The sequence below is a fragment of the Oryx dammah genome, unplaced genomic scaffold (genome assembly GCF_014754425.2).
Source record: "Oryx dammah isolate SB20612 unplaced genomic scaffold, SCBI_Odam_1.1 HiC_scaffold_19, whole genome shotgun sequence".
In the NCBI taxonomy this organism is placed as follows: Eukaryota; Metazoa; Chordata; class Mammalia; order Artiodactyla; family Bovidae; genus Oryx; species Oryx dammah.
This window is the reverse complement of record NW_024070203.1, coordinates 81,047,877-81,074,355: the sequence shown is the minus strand read 5'-3', so window position 1 is coordinate 81,074,355 and position 26,479 is coordinate 81,047,877. Positions and strand designations below refer to the sequence as shown.

Sequence of the window (26,479 nt, the reverse complement as noted above, 5' to 3'; positions counted from 1 at the left end):
TCAGTCCATGTATTGTTGAATCTCAGCTTGAAGGATTTTGAGCATCACCTTGCTAGAATGTGAAATGAGCACAATTGTATGGTAGTTGGTAGCTGAGACGGTAAAGATTCTGCCAGACTTGGTTTCTATCTCTGGGTCAGGAAGATCCCCTGGAAAAGGAAATGGCAACCCACCCCAGTATTCTTGCCTGGAGAATTCCATGCACAGAGGAGTCTGGCAGGCTACAGTACATGGGGTCACAAAGAGTCGGACACAACTGGATGACTAACACTTTTACCCTTTGGACATTCTTTGGCATTGCCCTTCTTTGGATTGGAATGAAAGCTGACCTTTTCCATTTTTGTGGTCACTGCTGAGTTTTCCAAATTTGCTGACATGTTGCGTGTAACACTTTAATAGCACCATCTTTCAAGATTTTAAATAGCTCAGCTGGAATTCTATCACCTCTACTAACTTTGTTCTTAGTAATGCTTCCTAAAGCCCACTTGACTTCACACTCCAGGATGTCTGGCTCTAGGTAAGTGACTACACCATTGTGATTATCCAAGTTATTAAGACCTTTCTTTTTTAGTTTTTCTGTGTATTCTTGCCACCTCTTTCTAATCTCTTCTGCTTCTGTTAGGTCCTTCTGTCTTTTATCATGCCCATCCTTGCATGAAATGTTCCCTTGATATCTCCAGTTTTCTTGAAGAGACCTCTTGTCTTTCCAATTCTATTGTTTTCCTCTATTTCTTTTCATTTTTTATTTAAGAATGCCTTATTTTCTCTCCTTGCTATTCAGTTGGGTATATCTTTCCCTTTCTCTCTTTCTTTCTGCTTCTCTTCCTTTCTCAGCTATTTGTAAAGCCTCTTCAAACAACCACATTGCCTTCTTGCATTTCTTTTTCTTTGGGATTGTTTTGGTCACTGCCTCCTGTACAGTGTTACAAACTTCCATCCATAGTTCTTCAGGCACTCTGTCTACCAGAATCTAACCCCTTAAATCTATTAATCACCTCCACTATATAATCATAAGGAATTTGATTTAGGTTATACCTGAGTGACCTAGTGATTTTTCCTACTTTCTTCAATTTAACCCTGACTTTTGCAATAAGGAGCTGATAATCTGAGCCACAGTCAGCTCCAGTTTTTGTCTTTACTCATTAAACAGAGCTTTTCCATCTTTAGCTGCAAAATCTGATTTTGGTATTGACCATATGGTGATGTTCATGTGTGGAGTCTGTTGTGTTGTTGGAAAAGGTTTGCTATGACCAGTGTGTTCTCTTGACAAAACTCTGTTAGCCTTTCTCCTGGTTCATTTTGTGTTCTAAGGCCAAACTTACCTGTTATCCCAGGTATCTCGTGACTTCCTAGTTTTGCATTCTAATCACCTATGATGAAATGGACAGATTAATGATGCATCCCAATAAATCCACGGTAAAAAGTTAAAAATACACTTAATATACCTAATCTTCTGAACTTCATAGCTTCAGGACAGAAATAAAGGACAGAAATGGTATGGATCTAACATAAGCGGAAGATATTAAGAAGAGGTGGCAAGAATACACAGAAGAACTGTACAAAAAAGATCTCATGACCCAGATAATCACGATGGTGTGATCATTCACCTAGACCCAGGCATCCTGGAATGTGAAGTCAAGTGGGCCTTAGGAAGCATCACTATGAACAAAGCTAGTGGAAGTGATGGAATTCCAGTTGAGCTGTTTCAAATCCTAAAAGATGATGCTGTGAAAGTGCTGCACTCAGTATGCCAACAAATTTGGAAAACTCAGCAGTGGTCACAGGGCTGGAAAAGGTCAGTTTTCTTCCAGTCCCAAAGAAAGGCAATGCCAAAGAATGCTCAAACTACCGCACAATTGCACTCATCTCACACACCAGTAAAGTAATGCTCAAAATTCTCCAAGCCAGGCTTCAACAGTACGTGAACTGTGAATTTTCAAATGTTCAAGCTGGATTTAGAAAAGACAGAGGAACCAGAGATCAAATTGCCAACATCTGCTGGATCATCGAAAAAGCAAGGGGATTCCAGAAAATCATCTACTTCTGCTTCACTGACTATGCTAAAGCCTTTGACTGTGTGGATCACAACAAACTGTGGAAAATTCTGAAAGAGATGGGAATACCAGACCACCTGACCTGCCTCTTGAGAAACCTGTAAGCAGGTCAAGAAGGAACAGTTAGAACCAGACTTGAAACAACAGACTGGTTCAAAATTGAGAAGGGAGTACATCAAGGCTGTATATTGTCACCCTGTTTATTTAACTTATATGCAGAGTATATTATGTGCAATGCTGGGCTGGATAAAGCACAAGCCAGAATAAAGACTGCTGGGAGAAATATCGATAACCTCAGATATGCCGATGACACCACCCTTATGGCAGAAAGCGAAGAACTAAAGAGCCTCTTGATGAAGGTGAAAGAGGAGAGTGAAAAAGCTGGCTTAAAACTCAGCATTTAAAAAGGAAGATCATGGTATCCAGTCCCACCACTTTGTTGCAAATACATGGCGAAACAATGGAAACAGTGAGAGACTTTATTTTCTTGGGCTCCAAAATCACTGCTGATGATGACTGCAGCTATGAAATTAAAAGATGCTTGCTCCTTGGCAGGAAAGCTATGACAGACCTAGACAGTGTATTAAAAAGCAGAGATATTACTTTGCCAACAAAGGTCCATCTAGTCAAGGCTATGGTTTTTCCAGTGGTCATGTATGGGTGTGAGAGTTGGACTGTGAAGAAAGCTGAGTGCCGAAGAATTGATACTTCTGAACTGTGGTGTTGGAGAAGCCTCTTGAGAGTCCCTTGGACTGCAAGGAGATCCAACCAGTCCATTCTAAAGGAGATCAGCCCTGGGATTTCTTTGGAAGGAATGATGCTAAAGCTGAAACTCCAGTACTTTGGCCACCTGATACGAAGAGCTGACTCATTGGAAAAGACCCTGATGCTGGGAAAGATTGAAGGTGAGAGGAGAAGGGGACAACAGAGGATGAGATGGTTGGATGGCATCACCGTCTCAATGGATGTGAGTTTCAGCGAGCTCTGGGAGATGGTGAAGGACAGGGAAGCCTGGCGTGCTGCAGTCCCTGGAGTCACAAAGAGTCAGACACAACTGAGCGACTGACACAACAACATACAATTCAGGCTATGCATAAGATTTGTTAGCTTAATATATATTGCAGCCTCGGTATTTATATTGAAAATGGCATAGATTTTTTACTGGTTTTCCCACAAGTCCAGGGGTCTCAGGCTGCAAACTGCCACACATGTCCCAGGTTCTCCACACAAACGTGAACATATGGTTCTTAGAAGCACGGAGTGGGTAACATGTGGAGCCCCCGCATGAAACAGCACAGGTGTCCAGAGCTCAGGACCTAAATTTACCATGAGCCCTGAGAAGGTTCATAGATCTGGTTCTCAAGGCCCCAAAGCAAGCAGAAGTAGAAGTGGGGCTTCAGAGAAATGAGTGGCTGGGAGTCTGCTGAGGGGGACTAGGAAGAAACAGGAAGACCTGTGGGAGTAAGTGATGCCTGTGCTAGACCTTGTAGGATGAGCGGCCTCCAGTGGGCGGCTGGGGAGGCGCCCCACCCTGGTGTCCGTGCCCTCGCTCTTCGTCAGAAGTAGATCCCCTTATTTGGCTGAAAGAAAGGCCACATACACTTCCCGTTCTCCCTTGCAACTAGTGGAGACCGCCGACTGAAATTCCACCAACGGAGGTAAGCAGAAACGGTGTACGTGGCTCAGGCAGTGAGGCAGGAATGTGCGGTGAGTTTGTAAGTCTTCAAGGAGCTGAGAGAAGTAGCAAGATGGCATAACGTTGTTTCTCAGTAGCAACTCAACACTGAATCAACACAGAGAATCACACAGAGGCCAGCCAGATGCTTGTCCATGGGATCAATACCACCCAACAGCAAGAAACTTCCTTAGGAGAGCCACTGTCCCCAGCCCTTCCATCTGAGAGAGAGAGGCCAGCACCCTGCCTTTCACACCCCATTCATGACCCGGCTCCTACAGTCCAGCTGTCATCCTGTCAGATACTTCTGTATATTTAGCATTTATATTTAAAGAAGTTACTACAGAGGAGGCCCAATTTTAGCTTACCTTACCTATTAAAAAACAAACAGAAAAACAGCCAGAAGAATGAGTTTAGAAAACAAACCACTGAAAAGGGTAGTGTCAATATTTAAGTTCCTACAATAAAAATGCTACAGTAACACCCCGAGGAGCGCAGGCCCCTGATTTCTGCCTGTTCCCCAGGGCCCCGTGTGAGAGGCACTGGGGCACTTAGTCACATCTTCAAGTCAGCTTCATTTCTTCGGGATCGTTTCACACACTTACTGGAATTTCAGCCACAGCACAGGTGTAGCTATGGGATATGACTAGAACTCACATTTCCCAGTATCTGACAAGGGTATTTCAACTGGAAAATAGATGTAAAAGTCAGTTCTGCCAAAACTGACAGTAAACGTAATAAGTCTTTGGGTCTGAAGTGGATTATCTTTGTATAATAACCAGGTATTTGAATTACCAAGAAGTGTCTTAGCAACAGCACCCCCACTTTATGGTTTTAAAATAGAAAATACAGCCACAAAGCATCTCCACCTAGAAGAAATTTAGTGTGTCAGCACTACAGAGATTTTAGAAAACTTTTAGTTGGAACCTGAAACTGATGTCCTCTTAATTTGTCAAGTCCTCCCCTGCATAATATGACCTCAATCCAGTTTTATGACAAAGTATACAAGAAAGAATTCTTGAGTTTATTTACATTGCTTTAAGCATATGAAATGTTAGTTTCTTCATCATTTTGCTTAAGAGCAAGAGTATTAACGGAAGTTTCTTATGTTAATAATCCCTCAGGTACTTCTGCAGAACTCTGGGGCTGCAAATGCATTCTGCAGCATGTGTTAGCCAAACGCAACATGTTTTTGGATCAGCAAAACTTTTTGTAAGATGTTCCCTAGTTCCAAGACTTTCTAACTTGTTCTGGATTTCTGGGTAGATATTTGTAATTTTTCCCCCCCAAAGACTACCGCCTGACCTGTGAAACTCAGAAACTTCTAAGTGCAACGTACTGATCCGTTTGACTCCCTTACTGATGGGTGCCATTGACACAGCCTAGGCTCATCAGGGAGACAAAGCCAGGTGCTGTTCATGTCCCCTGGGTACCAGGCTTGATGTGAAGCAGGAAACCTTGGCCAGGGCCTCCCGGGGTTTCAGAGATAATAGGGACAAGCAGGTCCTGGGAAGGCTGGTTGAGAAAGAAGCTGTCCAGGGAAGCCACCATGTCAGATTCTGTTACTGTTATTTTAGAGGCTTCGTTTATCATCAGCAAAGCCTGGTCAGCTCTGTAACTGCTAATCCACTTTTCAGCTTCACAAACTTCTCTAGGGTGAGCCCCTTAAGAAATGCAGTGTCTGATCCCACCCTGGACCTAGTGGATCAGAACCTGCATTCTTCATAAGATCTCCCAAATGATTCGTCTACACATTAAAGCTTGATGGCCCTGGGATAGGAGTCTTGAGGTGAGCAGAGAAGGGAAATTGTGTCGAGTTGACCAGGGGTGCACAATAGGATGGCCCAACACTGACACTCAAGCTTGTACCCCCCGAGTGTCTCATGGCCCCAGACCCCACAGTTGTGTGATTTCCTCCAGGAGCTCTTAGGCAGCTTGAGTGTAGAAACAAAGGCCTGCATTTGGATTAATATGAGGTTGGAGATCAGCAGAGGAGGCATGTCTCAAAGAGAGAGGGCTCAGAGTGAAGCGTGCGGTCATGAGGATGGTGCGAAATGGCGTTGAGGCTAGGTGGGAAGGACAGCGGCCGTGAAGAAAGAGGATGACAGCTGTGTAGTTCCGACGACTTAAAGCAGGTTATCTGATAAAGTGGGGGAAAGCTGCCTGGCAGAGCAGCGGTCCGAGACTGCTACACAGAAGCTGTGGAACTGTTGCGAGGCATAGAGATTGTTATGGGTGAAGGAAATGTTCTGTACCTGAAACTGTCTATTGTGGTATCCCCTGGCCACATGTGGCCGTTGAACACTTGAATATGACTGCTGTGACTGAGGGGCTGAACTCTTAATTTTGATTCCAATTAAAATAACCACTTGTGGCTAGGGGCTACCATCTGGAGAGGCCAGGTCGAGAGTCTGCAGTCTTATGGGATCCAAAATTGTACATTCCAGCAGACGTTTTTATTCGAAATATAAATTTGCATGCTAAAGGATACCGAGGTATTTTAGACCTAAAATTAACCCAAAGACACAGAACTCAAGTCTTACTATAATTCTCAACTGAGTATCATCCATGGTCCAATGAAACAGAGGCAGAACCACTAAAGGAAGGAAGGAGATCAAGATAGAAGGATGTGCCAAAAACCAGGGCCCAGGGAGCAGTCACATTCTTCTCTGGCTGGTCACCTGAGACCAAGAAGCAACTTTGTGGCGGGTGGGCCAGCGCCTCTTATTTCCAGGGCAGCAACGGGAACCAGCCTTCAAGAGCTCACTATCTTGTGCCTGGCATGTCCGCTCCCAAGGAAAGGGCTAGGACTCCCAGCTTCTGGGGAGGGACAAGGAGGACTGGGATGTGGTCCCTGGAATTCCTGACAGCACAGTCTGCTCTGACTCCCTCTCCTGCCACCAGGGGTTCTCAACTTCAGTTGCCTAAAAATCACAGGGAGCTGGAAGAACCCAGATTCCTAGGCATCCTCTGGAGATTGATTCATTAGGTCTGGAATAGAACCAAGAAGCTGAAAACCAGTTACTTAGTTTCACTGAAGTGTTAAATACAAAAGGATGTACACAGGGAACAGTGTATCTTCTCCAACCCTGGCTCCTAGAGCCCAGATCTCCCGCACTCTCCTGTGACTTCCTTTTTTCACATTTCAAGAATCGTTCCCATCTGATGTGTATGGCTACAGGTGGTCCGCTGTTGCTGTTACATAGCAGTGCGTTGCACGAGCGCACCACAGTTTATCCAGCCTACCATCGGCAAGTGTTTGGGTTGTTTCCAGTTTCTGGCTGTTGGGAAAAAAAATGCTGAAATGAAAGTTCTGGGACGTGAGTCCTAATGCACAGAAGCACACATTTCTGTATGGTCTGCACCTGGAACAGAGCTGCCAGGACACAGCTTGTGTCAACAGTAGACCCACCTCCACTTGTCATTGTCAGTGTTGAATTTCTGCCAATCAAGTGAATATATAATTGTATTTCATTACGGTTTTAATTTGCATTCCCATAATAATTAATGAAGTTTAGCAGCTAGACTCTCTTTCAGAGGGCTTTCCTGATTGTTCAGGCCATGCAGGAGACTCTTTTGACCTTAAAATTAGCCGATTAGGGACTTTATTACATCTACAAAGTCCCTTCACCTTTGCCATATTCTGTTGGTTAGAAGCAACCACTGGTTCAGCCTTCACTGAAGGGGAAGGGATTACAGAAGCTGTGACCTTGCTCGGGGTCACCTTAGTGTGTATCTGTGTCATGGCGTGTGAAACTGGCTCTCATTATCCACCATATATTCTGTTCATATGTTCAGTCCTAATATACACACAAAATGACAGAATTGCTAACTCATACCTTTGTGAGCAGCAGACGACTACTTGGCTTATTTGTCTTATGGTTCTTTTCATCTTAGCCTTATATTAATAGTGCCCATTCAAAATGCTAATTTCCAGTTACTTAACCACACCTTCAGTGTGGTTATATTCTCATCTGTAATAGGTCCAATTGTAATTGGTTCCAAATTTGAGATTCCTCCTTCACACACCCTGGTTGATTTTCGTCTTTTATTTTGTGAGGGTGCTAGAAGCATTACTATGGTTTCTAAAAGCCAAAACTGTACAAAAGGGACACTCAAGAGAAATGTTGCTCTTTCTTCATCCCAAGGAACCTGTCCCAATTCCTCTCTTTGGCTTTTTTGCCTGCCCTCTGAAGGTTTAATAACTTCCCTGATGTTTCAGACAGTAAGGAGTCTGCCTGCAATGCAGGAGACCCAGGTCTGATCCCTGGGTTGGGAAGAGCCCCTGGAGAAGGAAATGGCAACTCACCCCAGTATTCTTGCCTGGAGAATCCCATGGACAGAGGAGCCTGGCGGCTATAGTCCATGGGGTCGCAAAGGGTCAGACATGACTGAGCAACTTCACCTTCTTTCTGAAGGTTTAGCTGCTGGTTTATTCTTCCTATGTTTTGTACAAATGACCAGATACATGTGTGTTTTCTTATATTCCCTTCTTTCTTGCATACAGGGTATCTTACTTTAAATACTCTTTTGCACTTTGCCTTTTTCCCACTTCAGAGCCTCAGAAATCACTCCAAATCAGTTCATAGATTTGATCTCATTTTTTAAAACCAATGAGCATTGACTTCCATTATGCAATGTACCACAAGATTTTCAACTATTCTCCTATGTGTAAACATTTAAGTTGTTCCTAGCATTTTGCATTTTACAGACAATGCCACAGTGACTAGTCTTCTGGTCAGTATAAATTCAAACATAGGAACTAGATAATCTTAGCAAATGTCAAACTGTGGAACCCTGAGATACCCATCTCTCACAAGCCCGTGTTGCTTGTCGCCTACATTAGACTCTGTGCAGTCACTGCCCTTGAGATGTGATGGAGCTGATGGATTCCCCTGACGTTTCAGTCACCAGGAAGTGGGCCTGCTAAAGACTCAACGACCTTCCACCTGCCCCTCCTGGGTAGGCGCTTTCATTTCATGCTGCTCCATCCCAAATCAACTTTCATGACCTTATTTTCATCTTTGGGGTCACCCCTTTTCTTCACCTCTGCCCCCAATCTTTTCATCTCAGCTGAGAGTTTCAAGAGATAACAAAAATGTATCCTGCAGTAAGCTACTGTTCTAGAATGCCAATCTTCCTCAAAGACCCCTTCACACTGGAGTTATTCTTTGTGCTTCCTATTCAAGTATTCTGAATGTTACTGGCCTTTTAAAACTAGAGTGCCAGAGGAATTCCCTCCTGATCCAGGGGTTAGGGGACTTCCCTGGCGGCTCAGATGGTAAGGAATCAGCCTGCAATGCAGGAGACCTGGGTTTGATGCCTGGGTTGGGATGATCCCCTGGTGAAGGGAAATAGCTACTCACTCCAGTATTCTTTGCCTGGAGAATTCCATGGACAGAGGAGCCTGATGGCCTGCAGTCCATGAGGTGGCCGAGTCACACACGACTGACGCTCCAGTGGTTAGGATTCGGTACTTTCACTGCTGTGGCCCAAGTTTAATCCCTGGTTGAGAAACTAAGGTCCTGCAAGCTGTGCAGCATGGCAGAACAAAAGAAACCAAAGCAAAAGAACTGGAGTGCCACAGCGGGACATCAGTGGACCTCAGGGATACTGTCCTGCAATGTTTACATAAGACTGTGTCTGCATTTTTCTGGGAGAGGAGCTATTAAGAATTCAATCAAGCTTGCTTAAAAAAGGCTAAGAACCAGTATATTAAATTCTGTATTTTTTTTTTAACACAGATTGGCTGGAGGGAAAATGTTCTGGCTGGGATCATTCTCAAATTCATGTTCAGGTAAATGATTATTCATTTTAGCTGAAAATTTTTAATTTATACAAGTTTTTTAAAAAAGTAAGGTACATATTAAATATATCTTTTGGACAAGTAAAACTAAAAAGCATTCATTTTAAGACAGCATATTAAAAAGCAGAGACATTACTTTGTCAACAAAGGTCCATCTAGTCAAGGCTATGGTTTTTCCAGTGGTCATGTATGGATGTGAGAGTTGGACTGTGAAGAAAGCTGAGCGCCGAAGAATTGATGCTTTTGAACTGTGGTGTTGGAGGAGACTCTTGAGAGTTCCTTGGACTACAAGGAGATCCAACCAGTCCATTCTAAAGGAGATCAGTTCTGGGTGTTCACTGGAAGGAACTGATATTAAAGCTGAAACTCCAGTACTTTGGCCACCTGATGCAAAGAGCTGACTCACTAGAAAAGACCCTGATGTTGGGAGGGATTGGGGGCAGGAGGAGAAGGGGACGACGGATGAGATGGCTGGATAGCATCAGCAACTCAATGGACATGGGTTTGGGTGGACTCTGGGAGTTGGTGATGGACAGGGAGGCCTGGTGTCCTGCAGCCCATGGGGTCACAAAGAGTCGTACACGACTGAGCGACTGAATTGATTAAGTAAGTTGTACCTAGTTTTTAAGACTAATGACCATAAAGATAAAAGAATCTGACAAATGTGAAGGCAAAGGACATTTTTTTTTTATTGACAGATTAAAAACCGTAACTCCAGGTAGTGCAAAATGCGCCACTGAGCCCAATTACAAAGAGCTGGTATTGGTGCGCAATGCTCAAGCAACGCTACACTTATGTTTTGGCAAAGTGCTGTATTGTTTAGTCTGTGTATAAAACTGACCATCTATGAACCAATCAGTACAAAAATTTTCTATAAAAACAGAAAAAAAAATTTAGACAGTGGCTCAAGAAAACAAGCTGCCATTTATGCATAGATTGATGTACAGTATATAACCTAACCAAATGTCCCTTTTAAGTTTTCAAGTTGTTGGAAAAAAAAAAAAAAAAAAACTGTCCAGAAACACATCAAGAAGGCAGAGTACAACCTACAATACTCTTCAGTCTCTAGAACAGATGCCCTGCCCTTGAAAAGCAAATGTGTTCACAATTTTACTTGAGGGAGGAAAAAAAAAAAAAACACCATAGCCACTTAAAATATAATAATACACACAATTACTGATTAAGATTTCCAAACCTCTGGAGGAAAACACAACCAAAAAAGCAAGCAAAACCACTCATACACACCAAGCTTGGAAACAGACACGTCTAACCTCCCCAAGCACTGGTTTGGTTTTTAGAAGCCAACCTAGAAAACAAATACTAAAAACTTCAGGCAAATACAGAGAAAAATTGGGCATTTAGCAATTACACAATTAAAAAATATATTTTAAGAAAAACTGTCAGTGACACACAAAACATTATCCACTTAAGCTGCCTTCCTTGGAATAGTAACTTCTCCTCCCACATAAAGGATACTGTTGCAAACAGAAAAAGATATACTTATCTGTATGCTTTCCAGGACTGCCTTCTCCACTCCAGACCACTGCAATTGGTGTCAAATTTCAAGTTAAATTGGTACATGGCAAGGCAGACACCACTATATTATGTAAGTTTTCTAAATAAAGCATTTTATATAAACCTTTAAGCATTAAAATAAGTAGATAAGAATGCTATTTATAATACATCAACAGGGCTGATGGCAGTGAAACCATCCATGATAGTGGCCCAACTCTTTAAAGAATTTAACCAGTATGTATGGGACTTATAAAATAAAAAGATAATTGTAAGGTAACATTACAAACATATGCTAGTATCTCCAGTACAAGGAGCAGTCTCTTAACTGATTCTAAAAACAAAGACTAATAATTGGAAACTCTTAAACTTTTTCCACTAAGCTATTTAAATTTAAATGTCTATCTTCTAGAGTCCTTTGTTTTGTTTCCAACTCAAAGATGAGAAAAAGAAAGATATCCTTCTTTACTCTTTTTTCTTAAAAGAGTATATAAGACAATATATTTCTTTGAGGAAGAAGAGAAATAGCAAAGACACTCAGATTCAATGAAGACACAAAGATTACAAACCAGTGTACTACACAGATTTGAGAAGCAAAAACATTAGCCAATGCTGAATGGCCCTCTGAAGTTTTACGTAAACTGTCATCTCTCTAGAATCAAAGTACTGATACAACAGAGAAGGTATGTAAACAGAAACAGTTTGCATCGGAACTGGGAAAAAATGCACAGGAAATCAATGTAAAAAAAGCTCCCTGGAACAGTAAGTAATGAATCCAATCACTCTGCACCTTCTGCAAAAAATTCTCTACCCTTCCCCCCAACCCAACCATATAAATTCCCACAGAAGATAAATAATGGGTGGTTAATCTTCAACTTATGGTGCAGTACATAATCAAATTATTTGAGGAAGAAAAGTATAAACATAAGATATACATCATAAAATGTTTTAAAAATGAAACACACAAACTTTGAGACACATGGTGCATTATAAACACTAAGAAACTCATTCATGAAGCACTGCTGTGTGCAGCACACGGTCCAGACTGTTCAGTTCAGAACCAGGGTGCTAAATGCAAAGGGGTTTTATTTCTCACTGCTGGAATTTTTAAGAAATATGCACTAAAGCACACTGTAAACCATTTATATTTACAATAGCAAAAATAATAATTAACTTATAATAAGCTGCATTTCAGCCCTGTTTCAAAGAATACTTAACAGGTCAATAGCACTCTCTGTTATTATTGGTCTTGTGAACTTCACATAGTCGATCCCTAACACACATGATGACCAAGAACTGCATTAGGTGACCACTTTCTTCAGTTCTTACATGGGCCAGTTTTAGACAGAAGCCTTAGACACTGATGCAGAAACCACAGTGTGGTATCACAGATACGTGGTAGGCCTTACCCTGAAAAAACACTGAAATGACTGAAGTTAATTGTTTTCCAGGTACAAAGCCTGGCTCGAATAAGGCAAACGAAAGGTCAGTAACTGATAGAGATGTAAATGTATTTAAGGTATCAGGAAATCTGAAAAAATAATAGTTAAAAAAAAAAAAACAAACCATTGCAGTTTTATATACAAATCTGTTCGTGCTGCCAAACAAATTCTCACGGCTGAACTTCTGGAGCTCATGAGGTACTAACAGCTTACATTTAGTATGTGAAAAAAAGAGACCCCCATGTATTCAGAGGCTTATACCTATGCTCAAGTTAGCAACATACGGCCCTTTAACAGTCATGGTATAAAACACACACACCTTCATGAACACTCTATCTCCCAAGGCTGGTAAACACAAATAGTAACAAAACAACTTCTAGCTCAGTTTGACAAAACTTAACAGACTTGGCCCCTAATGAGGAAAACAAAATAAATAAAGGGGTAGTCGAAACGGAAGGGGACTAAGATGAGAAGAGGGATCTAGACCCTTGTTCTGAAGAGACATTCCTGGCCCTTCAGCACAGCCAGTAGTGGAGGAACAACCTACCACCCCCATCTAACTAAGCTATGTGACCTCTTCCAACTCCACACATCCCAGTCTAGTCAGAAAAGAGCACAGCTCTTCACTGCAAAGTCTCCCATGATTCCCTGCACCCAACTGCTACAGGGTTGCTGAAGAATAAAACAGTACTTCACATAACTATATGCTGCTTTTTCCTTGACAACACTGTCTAGTCATGTACTCAATTAGGATTGCAGAGGAGAATGGAAAAATAAGCTATTTGATTATGAAGGTGATAGTATTATTGCTCTGTCAGTAGAATGTGCTTTGGATTGTAAATGTGTTTAACAATTTCAGAGGAAACTGGTGAGAGTGCAGATGGCTCAGCAAAACCCATCACAACTGCGAAAAAATAAAGTGACTGGCTAGACGTAAAGAAATAGGTCTTCTCTGTGTTCGTTGAGCTAACTGGCCTCGGTGTGACTCAAACCCTGCACCCTGGCCTCATGAGCACCAACACTCTGAAGAGGAGTTGTGACCAAAGAGCTGCCCCGGCCCTGCCCCTTCACTAGACTCGGCAGAGAGGCCCTTGGAATTTCACACAAAGATCAGTTCAGGACAGCCCCACTTCAAATCAGTACACGGTCCTCACGACTGAGAGGGAGGTACATGGTACTACTCCCTCCTCGGTGGAGGTACCAAAGGCCAAAGTGGTTAAGGAATTTGCCTGAAGCCCAAGTTAAAAAAATATATATATATAAACTCAAGGAAAAACTCAACCTGTCACTCTTCATTTAGATGCTATGAATAGATGTCACCAGGAATCCCCTTCACCGTTGCTTGCCAGCTGGCAGAACAGGCTCCATACCAGAGGATCTATCACTGTATCAGAAATACAAAGCCTATCTCTTTTCCCCTGGACAGATATAAATAGGAAGCCACTAGAGTGCAGGACACATACTTCTGAATTTACAGCTGATGTGAGGTGGCAAGTAGGCAAAGCTGGCAGGAAAGAATCCAAACAGTGGACCAGTGGATTACTTACAGACACACATTTCCCCAAATACAATTTCACAGGTCGAATTTAATCCCTCTGCACGTGAGACGGGCGCTGTTGTCCCACGATGCCGTAATGTCTGTACCACGTTACAGTCACATCGGAATTACTGAATGCACTGTTCACTAACACTTAATGTACCTGAATTCCAAAATGAACTGCATGGCTAATCTGGGAAATAAAAACCCCATACACACAGAAATAGATCAAGTTTTCTTCCAAAAGAAAGTTCAGCCATAATTCCATTTTATCTGTGGCAACCACATCACCTGTTAATGCTCATGTTAGTGTGTAAAAATGTATTCATTATATACAGAAAAGATTATCAAGTACTGGTCAATAAAGAGTATGGCTGACCCTGAGAATAAATTTCTGCTTACTCAAAAGACTGATTAATACCAAATAAAATGAAATTGAAAGATGCCTATTCTCGTACTTGGGAAGAAACGTCTTTAAACTGCTAATTCATGTACACCTTAATAGATTTAAAGACCTTCCCAAACACTAACTGTATTGATATATTTCCAAAAATATTCTGAAAAAATTTTTACAAAGAAGCAAATGTTAAGAGCAAGGCATTACGTGATACCCAGCATATAAATCGGGTTTTCAAGATAGTGTCTAAACACACCAATAAAACCATGTGATTGGTCATCTGTTGGCTGTAAAGAGACAGCAGCTTCACCGTCCATACATGCACATGCCCACACATATGCACAAACTGTGAGAAACCAACCAAACACGCTTCAGATTCTTAGTAATTGTACTGACGTGGGCAGGGCTGATGGACAGCCCAGCCGCTGTGCTTGACTTGCCGAGAGTGGCAATCTCTGGTAAGATTTTGGCGACGAAGGCTATTTCTGTTCAGAGACTGTCTTTCACTGTGTTCTTTAATCCACTGGGAAGGGCGAAAGCTCTTGGGTTGTTCCAGAAAAGCTGTATGAGCAGCGAGAGCTGCAACATAGCAATGAATGTGCTGCCCCATTTCATTCTCGGCTTCCACTCTGAAACAGAAAAAATTGGGCATGTGTTACGTAACACAGCATGTTATCGATGAAACTGAAAAAGCTACTTGGCAATTCAATTTGCCACAATTTGCCACACTCATTTGTTTATGGTTGAATGAGAGCTCAGTGTCTCATGGCTGTCAGACAAGTTTTTATTTTGTGACCACACTGACTGATAATGGTAGAAAGAAGCAGCCAACTTTCAATTGAAATATGTGATAGAATCCACCCAGAGGTGGTAAATTAAGTGAACTGTAGTTTTTAAAAAAATGCTTTATACTTTGAGTGAGTTTCAGTTACACACCAAACACATTTATACATGTAGTTTGATTCTCATTATAACCTTAAAAGAAAACTATTTTAATTCCTAAATTTTACTAATCAGAAAACTCAGGCTCAGAGAGGTTAAGGTCACAAATATTAACTGACTCAACCAAGAATGTAACAAAAGTCACACTCCAAGGTTTGATTATGAGGCACTGTGCCAACAGCAGCTTCATAAGCAAAATGTTCTAGGAAAACAAGCTTTAAGTCTGAATTTAATAGAAACATGCATAAGGAAATTCTACTCATCAAAAAAAAATTTTGTCTTGGTAAGATATCTGCTTATTACAAAACATAACTCTTAAGTTTTAAATTTATATCACAACAGGCACACTTTAGAATGGCATTTGCAGAGCAATGTTATAAAGACCCTTGGAGAACACATAATCTTAATATATGGCTACAAACCATGTAATTACTATATATTTTCTATATTAAAAGCTAATCAGATAGTTCTAAACTACATTAACACGTAATGAAGAACTTTAAGATTTTTAAGGGTTATTTTACACAGGAAAGCAGTTATATATTCAGCCTACAACTGCTAGAGGAAAACACAGTTATATTTTTAATATATTATTTTTATTAAATAGTAGAATTAAAGCTGGTCACATTAAGAAACTAATAGAAAGCAGTTAAAACAAAACAAAGACAGTGGTTTTTAAAAGCTGGATGCCTTGAGTCCTTTGCCTTCCTGCTCAGACTGATAACACAATATCACACAGTCTCAAATGAAACATACTTACTCTGTGCCAGTGAGTCTTATAAGCAGCTTTTCCTGGCCCTACAAATGTTAAATGGTGAACTATTAAATCACTAGTAAAGTTGCAAATGCTATTTAATTTTACTATTAGGAGGTGGTCAACTTTTCTTTATTAAAACTGGGTTACTATGGGTCATTAAAGGAACATGTATTACTTAAGATTATGATAGCAAATAAACCTTCACATACAATATTTTATAAAGGCTAAAATGCAATTAAGTACATACTATGAAGCCTTCTTTAATTGTTAAGCACCTTACTTTTATGTGCTTTATGGTAATCTCTCCAAGGATATATAGGATGGAAACAATCTTAACTTTCGAAAAGCATATAATTTATTTCCTGCTCAGAAAATACAGATATTTACTACATAGCCATCTTCCTAATTTTGGTGACATCTGATTTCTATCTTGGTTTAGTGGGCCTTTCTTATAAAAATTTAAAATCCAAATATAAAGATGTTAAAATTTTTTGGTTATTATGAAACTGTAATAATTTACAGTACTTTATGTTCAGAAAGAATTCATATAAAATTAGGTGTGTCCATTTGATCCTTTCTTTATAATTAACTACCTAAGTGTTATATCAAAACATATAACAATATATAGTGACAAACAAGATATAAAAAATGAACATTCTCACTGCATCAAAACTACAAACACTTAACCAGGTTCAATGCAAGGTCCTGAACTGGATCCTGGTTTGAACAAACTAGATGAAGTATTCTGGGCTTTAGTGGGCAAATCTGAGTATGGTCTGTATAGTTCACAAAGTAAAATTTTACTGGGGAAAATAAAAAAGTAGAGATCACTGCCTAAGGAAGCAGATTATAAAACAGTACCTATAGCTTGATCCCAGTTAGGTTAAAAATGGTGTTACATATCCATGCATGGGCACATCCAGAAAATGCCACCTGGAAGGATATGCCCTACAGTCTTGACAGTATTCTTCTCTCAGTAGTGAGAAAAATGTCATTTAATTTAAAAATTTTTGCCCTTTCTAATTTTCTGCAGTGCATACGGACTGCTTCTGTTGTCTACAAAGCTGCTGAATATACATATGTAAATACACATACTTTAAATATTGAAAACGTAAATATACAAATGCTAGTAATTTAAAGTGGCTATTAATCACACTAAATTCTCGAGTGGAACTCCTCAGGGATGAGATCAAAATAAAGGTAGAAGAATTTCTAAGAACTGAAGAAATTAATTTGAATCAACTGTTAAGCAATTAAAGAAATTAAACCATCTCAAAAAATTGTATTTTAAACTTCTGTTGGAATGCCTGAAACATTAACCTCTTGATAAATTTATAATATGGAATAAAGTGCCAGGCAAAGTAACATTTCCCATCAAAGATCCAACCTAATACAAAGCTTGGGTAACTATATAAGCAAATGTTTTTCAGTCTGGTACAAGTGTATGTTTATCTTCATTCAAGAACATCTACAATATTGAGAGTTGAAAGTGCAGCAAACTCTGGTAAAGTTATCAGATTAATGAGCTGCCTCGGCTTTGTTTATATTTGGCAAACAGGAAATGGAAGGAGGTACGCATACAGTGGTCTGGCTAGTAGAGTCAGAGCTTGGACAACTGAAAAGGCGGCCCTCTGCGTGACCTCACTGAACCACAGAACACTGTGGGCGGCTCCAAAATCCAGGTCACCTGTCGCCTTAACAGGTATGAAGGGAATTAAGTCAGTGCCAGTATCCTACAGATACCTTAATACCAGAGGGGACCTCCCACCAACATGCATCACAGACCAGCTGGACTTTGAGCCACTGAACACAGCCATGGGCTTTGTTTTAGTGGGTGGGAACAATCTTGAATATAGTCCCTGGATAAAGGCCACAGACTTGTGAGTTTGTTCTGGAACGGATTACTGACTAGACACCCTCCCTGAACTGTTCCAGACGCTCAACCCATCTGCCATCCAAGCAGAGCCTTTCAGACCACTTGGGACAACCATATAACCACCAAACAGTATTTGGGTATGAAAGCTTCCCTCTGCAAGGCAGAAAAGAACTCTGAGCAAAATGCTTTGCTAAATCTGCCATTTTATTTACCTCATGCTTCAGATTCCTCAGGTTTTCAAGGCTAAGCACCATCTGACGTGACTCACTTAGGACTACTTCGAAGATCATGAGATTTAAGATATACCATTCCTGTCAAATTTGATACCCCAAATAATCCAGCCTATAAAGTGCCAGAGTTATATTCTAAGATACTTAGCAGAAATGCCAGTCTTTTCTTTCCATTCAGTAGCAGAATATTACAAACGAGGCAGCTCCCCATTACATAACTGGGGCCATGCTAGAACTGAGTTTTTTTTAAATCTCAAATGAGTTCATCTTTTCATAGCATTACCTGCCTTATTCACTAGGCACACACTTTCACGAACGTCTGTGGAGACAGTTAAGGTACCTGGGACTGCCTGGGTTATGAAATTCCTCAGCCCCACAGTGGGCCTCACTGAGGCTGGGGCAGGGCTCATGCACAGCATAGACGGACATGCTGGGGTGTTCAATGAGAAGGTTTTCCATAGGACTGGTCTCCACCTTGATAGTGGTTAATCCACCTGCAGTAAAACATGGGGGAGGGGTGATAAACCAGCTCTCCTCCATTGGACAGGACTCAAACTGGAGGAAGCAGGAGTCACTCGTATCAGCCAAGCACTCGAGAGATGCAGGGAGACAGGAAAAGACTGAAGGGCGCTCGGGAGGTGACTCTTCACTGATGTCTTCTTCCTCCTCATCCTCTGCTGCTGAGAAACCCGTGCAAGTGTCTAGATGGCAGTCCACACACGTTGTTGAAGTCCCACGGGGTATGAGTGACACATTGAGATCACATCAGAGCACAGAAAAAGAAGAGACGATGCTGTTAGCTGATGCTCAGTCCTCCCTTTATTTAGATCAGACACAAAACCATTCATATTCACTCACAATGATCATAAAATAATTTCTGGGCACCTAGTGTGCGCGTGTGTGCATGCATGTGTGAGTTAGGGGGCGGTGTGTGTCATTGTACGCGATGGATTATGTTGGTTTGGCAGAACAGTTTTTAAGGTTGGTTTCTATTTTGCTGAGTAAACACATAATGCACCAAGTGGGTTACTGGTTGTAGAGGATGGGGGTTTCCTATAAAAGTGCCTCTGACTGGATCAGGGTATGAGAGCTGCCATACTGGAGAGGCTGACATCAGTGTCACTGACCTGATCCTCTGGCACAGAATGCTTCATGCAATTTTTTTAGACAAATTCTTATTTACTTTTAAGGCTTAAAAACCTTCAGAGTTATTGGTTTACTTATGCAAAAACTCGATAAAAGAGTTTCCACTTTTGCTGTGATGATTAATGGCTAAGAATACCCTTACCTATGAAGTCAACAAGAATCCACTCATCATCTTCTTTCTCACTAAATTCTGGTTCTTGGTTTGAAGAAGTATTGACTTCACCCACAAACATTTTATTCAATCTCTGGAACATTGTTAAGGCAAGATTAAGACTTTGGCTGGATATCTTTGTAGCTGAGATTTCCAAAACCTGTCTTCGGTCAGCCTGATGCCGCTGACAGGGGATTAAAGTGCACACGGTGCTTATTCAACTTAGGCGAGAAGCAGGAAGAGTCATTATCCCTAAAATAAAACAGAAAAAAAGGCTATTTCAAATCAGCACATGTTTATATAACGTGTACATCTCCTCACACCTAGAGAAAAGCACAGGCCTTAGCCTACAGCTTGGCTCTTCCCTTCTTTCAAACACAAGAATGCAGAATCTCTTTTTTACAAACATTAATCAAGTACTCAAACGCAACCTGTAAATATCTCAAAATGCACAATGGAAGGGGTTCTTTTTCACATCTGTGTTTTATAATAAGAGATATAAAAGTATATCCCTGGGTAACATATTTCAACTGAAATACTACTTTTCTGTAAGTAGAGCGAAAGCTAGCTTTTCATGGTCAACTGGTCAGAAGCTGCCAGCTGAGCCCGGCACTCCTCCTGGGTGCGTGTCCACTACCTCGCCAAGCCCTCCCCTTTCCCTGGCCCCCTTTCTCTCCTGCTCTATTCTTGTGTATGATTGTAAGCACACCTAATTCCATTAAAATCTCTAACTGCAGCACACTTTGACCTTCAAAACCATTCCTACAGCTGGCATGGAAAAAGTCACACTGTAGAGAACTCAGGTGGCCCAGCAACCAGAACTGAAAAGGACCACTGTGGCTGGGTTCAAAGGTGGCTTGTCTCCTACAAGGGTGAGGAAGTCACACTCCAAGGGTGCTATCCCATGGAGTTCTGGTGAGTTCTAATGAGGAGCTCCAGCCTCGCCTGATCTTATTCCAGAGTTCCAGATTTATATATACCCATTTCTGCCTGGTTACCTGATGGGCAGACCAAACCTAACAAATTGCAAGATCTTTTCATTTTCCCCACAAACATACTCAGGCTCGCTGCCCGTCGCCCCCCTTCTCAGGAAGGAGAGGCAGCAGTTATCTAGGCCAAACACTTAGCCCTCATCCAAAACTCCCTTTCATCCACACCCCCGCGCCCCTCACCCAAACTGGCAGCACGTCCTGTGGACTCTAGCCACACACATGGCTGGACTCCACCTATTTCTCTCCACCACTCTCACTCTACTTGAAGCCAACTGGTTTGACTTTGCCAATCACCACCTCCTAGATGGCTTCCCTGATTCTACTCAGGCAACCTACTTAGCAAGGTACTTGGTACAGAGTTCTCAGTCAGTGTCAGCTATTATTCTGCAAATATTTGCTGAGCACCTATCATGCATCAGGCCTAGTGCTCAGGGCAGGAGACAGCAGCGGACAAGGCCCTCCCACAGCAAGCCCACCAACCCGGTGTGATGAGTGTCACGTAAGGAGAAGTACTGGGGGTTCGAATCCACAGACAGGGGCCACAGAAGGACACCTGCAATCGTGACCTTAATCGGGAATGGTTGAGAAGCTCAAGAACGAGGTAGAAACAATGCCGTGGAAATGTGCAGATGAGTGAGAATGTGGCTCGCTTCCCTATGGCTCAAGATCCAGGTGGACAGTCTTGACAGCAGGCTTGGGGGCTACGTGAGGACTGGATCCTGCAAGGCCTTGTGCTCCAGAAGTGAAGGGGAGGGAGAAAGTCAAGGATGCCCTAGGTTTTCGGCCTGGCCAACGGGGTGGGGGGTTGAGGGGGAAGATTGGTAGGATAGTTCAGTGGAAGAGGGACACAGCAGAGGTGTAGGCCATGTGCTCTGGACACGAGGAACTGGGGAAGTTGGCGAGTCCTGGGGATGTCTGCAAGGAGCTGAATCTAGGGCTCTGCAGTCCAAGAGCATGGTGTCTGCTGAGGGCAAGAATCTGGGAGTTACCAAAGGGGTGTGAGAGGAACCATAAGAGTGGAGGAGATCATCCAGGGAGCGTCAGCCCTGAATCCCTAACTTCAGACTCTGGATATTTCATTTTCAAAACAATCATCCTTAGCTATAAATGACATGGTTCACATCTGCTGGTGATGAGACTCCTGGTTCAAATCCTTATGTGTGCACTGGGCTGCTACAACTGTTTGGCACGCTACTACTCGTGTAGTACTACAAATATGTGTTTAAATAAATGACATTTGAATACTTCTGTGGTCACAATCTGTTATCCTCAGCCATTAATTATGAAAAACGGGTAAACAGGAAGTGTCACTTGCATAACCAGTCTTCCCAAAACCCTTCTGGAAAGCAGTATGGCCAATCACATAGCCTGGAGTTCAAGGATGAGAACTCAAAGTGAACTTTATGTTGCATGTAAGAGAATTTACAAGAGAAGTGGGCTGTGTAGTTGGCTAGACTTGATTATCCCAAAAGATGAGCTATCTCAGGGCTGATGTGTACGTAAAAGTTTTGAGCATATGAGCTAGGAGGGAGAAAGAATACTTTAATCTTTCCCCCATTTCTCTTAAATTATTGGCCCCAAGTACAGTTCTGGGTCTGCTGACCTAGTTGGATGAATTCTTCAGAGTGCCCGGCTGGACTCAGGCCCTGCATCAGCGAGAGCTGCCGGGTGGGGAGGAAACACCCCACAGGAACCCTAGCTCATCATGAATATGCCTCTATCCCCCAGCTATGCTGCCACATGTGGTCAGTCACTGAGGCCCAGGCCAGTTAAGTGGCAGCTACAAGGCAGCAGTCATGCTGGCCACCACTGTGCTTGGGCAGCTGCAGGTTCCAAACTGCCCCCTCTTCCATAACATGGAAGCCAGCCTAGGCCTGGAGCGCACGCAGCTCTGCCCCGGGAAGGGCGTCTCTGGAGGAGCATCCCCCAGGACCGCACCAGTAAAGCCTCTTTGGGTTTCCTAAAGTGAGGTTGGTGTGACTTTGCCAAGTTCCTTCGGCCCCGCTTTCTGTAGCTGTCACAGAGGACAAGGAGCTGCTGGAGAGACCCCAGTACGCTGATACTGTTCAGTGAGGTGGCCTCTGGGAACATCAGGTGAACGATTATTTGAAATGCAATTAGACTGAAAAACTAAAAAAAAAAAAATTCTTTGGCTACATCACACGGCATGTGGGATCTGAGGGATCTTAGATCCCCGACCAGGGATTGAACCCATGCTCCCTTCAGCGGAAGCTCAGAGTTTTAACCACTGGACCGTCAGGGAATTCCCTGAGAAACTAAATTTTAAATCTTATTTAATTGGGGAGATAGTAGGTTAAATAAAATATATTAACAAAATTAATTTCACCTGTTTCTTTTTCCTTACTTAAGGTGGCTACTTAAAGATCCAAACCACTGCTGCTCTAGCGTCTTGATGGCCTATCTCCCCACTGACCCAGACTGTCCCTACCAGGCCGCTGCTACTCTTCACCTTGGCTTCGGCCCAAGAACGGAGGCTCTCCTTGGGGCTGGTCCTGTGCAGCCAAAGGCAAAGCAGAACTCCAGACTGCACTCCTCAGCAGGTCACAGACTTTTTGATATTCACAACTCTAGGACAAAGATAAAACTAAGGTGAAAATTCCAGAGAAAGCAAGTGTCCTAAGAGGACAAATTTACAAATACAGCTCTGGAATTTAGCCAAGAGGTAGAGGAATGAAGGCAAGGCAGGAGGCGCTGCTGTTGTCCCGGGCACCTGCCAGCCTGGCAGTCTCACACTGCTGGAGAAAAGAAACAAAGTGTCTGTGCCCCAGCACCTCAAGGAGGCAGCTTGGCCTCTTCTGCTTGGCTCTAAATATCTCCATTCCCTCCCTTCATTATAGAATGAACCAAAGCACATTACAGAAAGTTTAGAAAATAAATAAGGAAACTGTTATTCCGTACTTTATTGCCATCATTGTTAGTACACTGTGTGTTTTCTTCTACCAACAGTTTCTTTTTTATCACAATTGTAGGCACACAATTTTGTATCCTTCTTTGTTACTTAACATTTTATTATCAATATTTTTCATATGACATGAGTAGAAATGCTCTGTGATCAGAGAAAAGTGGCTGAGTTTAACACTCATGGGGTAAAGCAGTCTAGTTTGAGAACTTAGAAAAGGAGTTACTGGGCTGGGAAGAGTTTATTGGTATGATTTCTCATTTTTAAGACAGGCAACCAACCTTGAGGCCACGTGGCTCTGGAGTTAGCCTGCTCGGTTTGAAATCTTGACTTTGCTCCTCAGAACTTGTGTGTATTTAGGATATACAGTAACTTCTCAGTGCCTCGGTTTTCTCATCCCTAAAATGGGGAGATAGGGCCAACATGAGGAATAAGTGTGTATCACTTAGAAGCAGGCACACAGCAGGCACCCAGTAAATATTAACCACAAGTTCACTTCAAACCAGGTGTATGACTGTGAGCAAGTCACTTAGCATCTTTGGGTCTGAGTGTCTTTATTGGCAAAATGTTCCTATAGTCATCAGAGCTGTGATTTACTCAATGTTTATTGTATGTGACAGATCTGAGGCACTTATTTGTCCCATTTGATTAATAAGGAAACAAACTCAGAAATTAAGTAACTTGCTCAAAAGTGACAGAGCTGTTCAGGAGTGGGGCCTGCGTTGGAGCGGAAGTCTCTCTGGTTCCTAGGACCTTGCGCTCTTGCCCCCTACCCTCAGCACGGGATGTCTCAGGCTCCTTCCAGCCTCAACTCTGGCTCTATGAACTTTGGAGAACTGCACTTTTCAGTTGGTTTTGGCTGCCAGTAGGCGGCTCCAAAAACATTTTAAATTTAAAAAAAAAAAAAAAAAAACACCACAACTTTGATGATTGAACTCCTAACTGTGTACAGTTGTGGCTTCTTGACAGTTTCGAAATATCAGGTGGCCAAACTAACACATCATCATCAAAAAGCAGCTCAAAATGATCTCTTTATCCCACCCTCTCTCACTAGTTTAGAAGAATAAATGTGCTGATTCAAGTAATTTTACATCAATTTTAAACTGTAGAAAAACCAAGCCAAGAAAGTTGTCTTCGCTTGTTCCACTCTATCCAGCCTACTCAACCAACTACAAGGAGGTTATTCTCCCCAGGATCCGCCAGGTTGGCTCTGAAGCCGTGAATGACAGTGAACAAAGACAGCAATAAATGGTAATTCACAGCCTGTTAACCCTGAAGTTTGAAAGTGGGACCATTCCCAAGAGAACTATGAGCAATCGATGAAGCATTCACAGAAAAGAACAAAAGATAAAGATACAAAAACAAACCAGACCTTACTCTTAGAAAGTAGCAAGGTCCTGGTTCCAGGCTGGAACCTTTGAAAATTATGCTGCCAGTTTAGGGTTATAGTGACCGTGTCTTAAAAGCAAAAGCTTCCTAGTGCTTTTTGCATCTGCAGTGAAAAAGATATTTCAGTTACCAAGCAAGTGATTTCCAGATCGTGGGGCTCCTCATTATTACCTCTGTTCAACAACCCCAGGGGACACTTTCCACTCCCCTTTCTCAAAACTACTTTGTCCTCAGAAAGGGTTCTTGTCTCAGTGACGGAAAGGGGGAGAGGCCCTCCTCCTTAATCTCCTCGAAATTGGAATTAACACAGGAGACAATGAGCAGATGTAATTAGGAAATACAATTTAACACACACACACACACACAAGGAATCCCTACAGAAAACTCATCTTCAACCGAAAACACCATTTCCTTCTACCTGGCTGTGTGGTCTTCAGTAAGTTAGGTCCATCTCTCTGGGCCCTCAGGTTTCCTATCTGTAATACAGCCTAACTTCACAGGATTATTGTGGGAATCGAGTTAATGCACGTAAAATCCTCACCGAGTCTGTGGCCCACGCTAAGCATCCAATGAGCGTGCGTGATCAAAATGAGGAGGATTTTAACTACGATGAGAGATAAAGTGCCTACCACAGGTGCAACCTCCACCAGTGATAGGAAAGGAAGATCACAGCAAGAGTCAAGGAACCTGCCACCGACGGGCGGGCGAGCGCCGGTCGCGGGGTAGCGGAGCCGCCGCGCGCCGGGAGGGTTGGCCGTGCAGCCGAGAGCCCTGGAGGCTGCGCCCCGGGGCGGCGGGGGCCGCCGCGCTCGCCCCTCCGGGGCCCGGAGCCCCCGACGCCCAGTCCTGGGCGGGCAGCCCCAGCCCAACGGCGGAGGGGAGGAGGCGGAGTGAGGAGGAGAGAGAAGAGGAGGTCGGTCCCGCGGCGGCCCGGGGGAAACAGGCCGCGCTCGGGGTGGGGGGAGGCAGAAACCAAACACCCAACCGCCGCCCCGCGCCCACCCCCGCGGCCGCCGAGGTGGTGGGCTGCCGGCCCGCGGGTGCAAGTGGAGACCGGGGTGGGGCCGCACCGACCGCGGCCCGAGGGGCGATCCGGGGCGAGTGGCCCTGGACGCCGGCCCCGCCCGCACTTACGTGGGCCCGACCCGCGGCCGGACGGGCGGCGAAGGCAGCCGGCGGGGACCCGCGCGCGGGCGGCTGAGGTAGCTGCGGCTCCCGGACGGCGGGACGCGGGGCGCTGGGCCGCTCCAGCCCTCCTGAGGCCGCGCCGCTGGCCGCCGCCGGCGCGTCCCGCTCCTTTTGTTGTTGTGCAGCCTCGGAACAGCTGATCCGCCGCTGCGCCCGCCCGTCGGGCCCGCCCGCCCGGACGCCCCGCCCCGGGGCGGGGCCAGGCCCGGCCCCACCAATCAGCGGCGCGCGGGCCCTGGGGCCACCCTGCGAGAGGCTGTCACTAACGCACGTGACCTGGCGCCGGGCCGGGCAATGCTCCGGAGCTAGAAACAAGCCCGGGCAACAACGCCCGGGTGCCCAGCGGGGAGAGAGGGGCCGGCGGAAGGCGGGGGTGCTGGGGGCTGGGCCGGGGGCGAACCAACGCGGAAACCCGCCCCGGAGGTTGAGGACCAAGCAGACCTGGGCGCCGTAAGGAAGAACCCT

At 43.5% G+C, this 26,479-nt stretch overlaps 1 protein-coding gene and 1 long non-coding RNA gene across 4 annotated transcripts; one reads left to right on the top strand and one right to left on the bottom strand.

Moving 5' to 3' along the window:
- Positions 1-9,255: 9,255 nt before the first annotated feature.
- On the top strand, positions 9,256-25,171 carry LOC120878480. Its single transcript, XR_005724557.1, has 2 exons — positions 9,256-9,526; positions 22,888-25,171. It is a non-coding gene; the product is annotated as an uncharacterized LOC120878480 (long non-coding RNA).
- Positions 10,201-26,129, bottom strand: TP53INP1 (tumor protein p53 inducible nuclear protein 1). 3 transcript variants are annotated; one of them, XM_040261058.1, is made up of 5 exons: positions 23,719-23,800; positions 22,988-23,105; positions 19,517-19,777; positions 18,569-18,929; positions 10,201-15,052 (listed from the first exon to the last, which is right to left on the bottom strand). In XM_040261058.1, the coding sequence occupies exons 3-5, from the start codon at positions 19,626-19,628 to the stop codon at positions 14,803-14,805; spliced, it is 723 nt and encodes a 240-aa protein (XP_040116992.1). In that variant the 5' UTR covers positions 19,629-19,777; positions 22,988-23,105; positions 23,719-23,800; the 3' UTR covers positions 10,201-14,802. The 3 variants fall into 3 exon arrangements, with proteins under 3 accessions (XP_040116992.1, XP_040116993.1, XP_040116994.1); XM_040261060.1 differs by lacking the exon at positions 23,719-23,800 and adding an exon at positions 16,126-16,163 and having other exon boundaries at positions 14,794-15,052; positions 22,988-23,076; XM_040261059.1 differs by lacking the exons at positions 22,988-23,105; positions 23,719-23,800 and adding an exon at positions 25,961-26,129.
- Between the last annotated feature and the right edge of the window lie 350 nt (positions 26,130-26,479).

Excerpts from the sequence above, each read along its gene's own strand:
- TP53INP1 (XM_040261059.1), bottom strand. The coding sequence starts at position 19,628 with ATGTTCCAGAGATTGAATAAAATGTTTGTGGGTGAAGTCAATACTTCT. Across the intron at positions 18,930-19,516 it reads GATTCTTGTTGACTTCATAG|ACACTTGCACGGGTTTCTCA; the intron begins GTAAGGGTATTC and ends ACTGCCATCTAG. Across the intron at positions 15,053-18,568 it reads CATAACCCAGGCAGTCCCAG|AGTGGAAGCCGAGAATGAAA; the intron begins GTACCTTAACTG and ends TTTCTGTTTCAG.